Here is a 3258-nt window from a genome sequence, read left to right as displayed (position 1 = left end):
TTAACGGCCCCTCACACCCACACAGGTGTTTTCAGTTATTCATACATTCATTCATTTTTCATGACCGCTTATCCTGTTAGGGGTTGCGAGGGGCTGGAGCCTATCCCAGCTGACATTGGGTGGGAGGGGTGGGAGGCAGGGTACACCCTGGACAGGTCACCAGACTATCGCAGGGCTGATTCACACCAACGGCCAATTTAGAGTCACCAGTTAACCTGCATGTCTTTGGACTGTGGGAGGAAGCCAGAGTATCTGCAGAAAACCCACTCACATGGCAAGACAAACCAAGCTCTGCACAGAGGGGCTTCCCCACCCTGGGGTTCGAACCCTCTTGCTGTGATGCGACGAAGCTAACCACTGTACCACCGTGCCACCATCAGTTATGTGTCTGATTAACCCTGCTCAGGTCTGTGTTTTACTTAGATATAAGTTCAAAATGTAAGAAGCAAAATGCACTTAAAGTATCAAAGGTAAGTGCTCCTTAAGGTCAGAAAGGCCCCTGTCAGAGAGGATCACTGCTGTAATTTTGAATAATGTGTTTTTAATGTACAAATCTTAATCCGAAAAGTAACTAGTAACTACAACTGTCACATAAAGTTAGCCGAATATAATATTTCCCTCTGAAATGTAGTAGTGTCAAGGTAAACTAACCACCTGGCAAGTACGATTAAGTAAATATACTTACTCTCCATGGCAGGTGGACAAATTATTATGTTGTGTGCGTAAGATAAAAGATATTATTTTTTAGAACCTTGGATTCTCTATGATTAAACACTCTGAAAGGTGCCATTTTGCACACTGAGTACTTTTACTTTTGATACTTTAGACACATTTTGCTCTTGTAGAATTTGAATGTACTTGTATGTATTTGTGTACTTTAACTTGTAACAGAGTATTTTATCATTGTGATGTTGCTTCCATAGTAAAAGATCTGAATACTTCCGCCACTGGACGTCACATGTGCGTGTTCTACAGAAAAAGGTTGCAGATGAGACAGTAACACATTGTGTCACATTAACAAGAAACAGTGGGAAGTAGAGATAAGAGGAAATGATGTAAAACTGATCAGCTTCACATGTAAAGGCCCTGTTTGTCTGAAAGGAAGTGGCTTTGAGGGCAGTTGCAGATTGGCAGACAGGAAGTAGGCCGCACAGCAGGTCTCATCCTGCTGCCATGGCGATGGCTGCTGAGGGATGTTGCCATTGGTTGCCTGTGTCCAGAGGCTGACTGACTGTTAAATGCCACTACCTACCAGACGCCGGGAGGTGAATTGTTGCCCCCATGGTGAAATGAGAACGAAAATGAACATCGACTTCCCCGAAAAAAGACACTAACTGAGACAGGAAGCACAGAGAAAGATATCAATCACCTGCGCTATCATGTTTCCCCACACCCCACAACTAATGCTGATGACAAGAGTAACTAAACTTACCGTGAACCGAAATCTGCACAAGATTTTTCCTGTATATCATGTCAAGATATGCATTAAAGTGAGCACCTTGAGAGTCAGACCATGCTGCAAATTCTTATAACCTGTCAGTCAGCGTACAAGTATATGTGTTGCTGTCTTCTCTAAATACAAAGAAACTATGAGCTTACCTTGAATGCTGTGGAGGTAAACTTTAAGACCTGAGCGCAGCTGTTGATCCGCAACTCTTTCAAACTGCTTGGAAAGTCTGTTGATTGCACTCTGGAGAGATTCATGCCTCTTGATCTCTGCTTTTATTGCAGTGGAGTTTACTGATTTGCTGTTGCTGGTCATCCTGACACATGGATCTCTTCGTACACTGAAGCTTAAGTGCCTCGCTTCAGCCCATTTGAACTCCCTTTGAACGCTTGTTTGTTCCACAAGATGAACACGAACTCTAAGACACAGAAGCAGCAGAAAAAGAAGCGGCGGCGGCTCAGGGTGTCTGTCTCTTGCTTGCTCGCTCTCTCGACCACAAAGTCAGCTCACGACAATGTGTCTCAGTTTCCTCTGCAGGTTTGAACTGAACTGAATTCACTTCCTTATTTCAAACTATATTCTTCACTACACGGCAGCTCTGACTGCTGTGGTGGCCACACCATTGAAAAGGCTGCCGTTTATCTCCAGTAACACGCTCTATTGCTACTAGTAAAGAAACAATCATTTTTAAACATATTAACGACTTTTTAATCACAATTGATGTGTTTTGGCTCTAAGTCAGAAGACAAACTAAGTTTTTAGCTGTAAAATATCCACTGCTTCATATTTACACTTCTCATTAGTACACATGCCAAAAAGTATGTGTTTCTAAGGAAGCCCAGTGTTCTCTTAATTGATGTTTTGACCTGTCATAAGGCCACACAGTGGGAACCAGCATGTGCTGTCATAAATCTACTAAGGCCTCTCACAGGTGACACAAACCCTGTGAAATACAGGATGCTTTTGCCTCTTCAGGCCTAAAAAAATCATTCAAGTGAAACAACCCGAGAGGGGAAATGTACTCTGATTTAACAGCTGTATGTGAGATCACTAGTAGACAGTTTTCACAGGTCGAAAAGGTTGAGAACCACTGCTGTAATCTGTGATATCTCACTACTGCAGTGGTGGGAGAAGTATTCAGATATTTCACTTAAATCAAAGTAGCAATACTACGGTATAAAAGTACTCTGTTACAAGTAAAAGTCCTGCATTCAGACTCCTACTTTAAGGTGCTCCAGGGGGCATTCAGACCAAATCTGTGATTCACAGTTTTATCGAGGTTGTCTGCTCACAGTTTTCAACATGGAGGTGGCTGAGAAGGTGATTGTGCTAACAATAGAGTGGTGCAGGGATGACATTTTTTTTGTAGGCCCACGCTGAAGTTAGCGTCAACCTGGTTCCCTCGTCAAAATGCCAATAGGATTTTTCTGTTGGATTTTATATTAGTGCAGAAAATTAGTTCTGTAGCAAACAAAAGTTCATGATACTTTTATTACTTTTGTTCAGCACGATAATCTTCTAAACTACACTACGGTCTCATGACTTTAACTTCGCCACCACAACGAGGCTGTAAAGCCATGTTTGGTATGATGAAGTTCTGTAGTCTGTAGTTCTGTAGCCAAAAGTTTCAAGATAAAAATCATTATGTAGAATGGCTTATGTCAGAATCATATTATATTATTGGACTAATACTTAAAACTAATAGCTACATTCCACAACTGCACAGCTGTTCATTCAACTGAAAACAGTAGATGAAAACAGTGAACTGTCAGAAGGTGCTGTATGTGAAATCTTCTGGTCTACAATATCAA

At 41.8% G+C, this 3258-nt stretch overlaps 1 protein-coding gene across 2 annotated transcripts in view; it reads right to left on the bottom strand.

The window, feature by feature from the left end:
* Positions 1–3258, bottom strand: part of agap2 (ArfGAP with GTPase domain, ankyrin repeat and PH domain 2) — a 41523-nt gene extending 38265 nt beyond the window's left edge. For both annotated transcript variants that reach the window (XM_049580183.1, XM_049580184.1), the window contains exon 1: positions 1600–3258. In XM_049580183.1, coding sequence (XP_049436140.1) covers positions 1600–1762 — 163 coding nt within the window. In that variant the 5' untranslated portion in view covers positions 1763–3258. The remainder of the gene's footprint in view (positions 1–1599) is intronic.

The sequence above is a fragment of the Epinephelus fuscoguttatus genome, linkage group LG7 (assembly GCF_011397635.1).
Source record: "Epinephelus fuscoguttatus linkage group LG7, E.fuscoguttatus.final_Chr_v1".
NCBI classification, from domain to species: domain Eukaryota; kingdom Metazoa; phylum Chordata; class Actinopteri; order Perciformes; family Serranidae; genus Epinephelus; species Epinephelus fuscoguttatus.
Note: the sequence above shows the minus strand (reverse complement) of the source record. Positions and strands in the feature narration are given on the sequence as shown.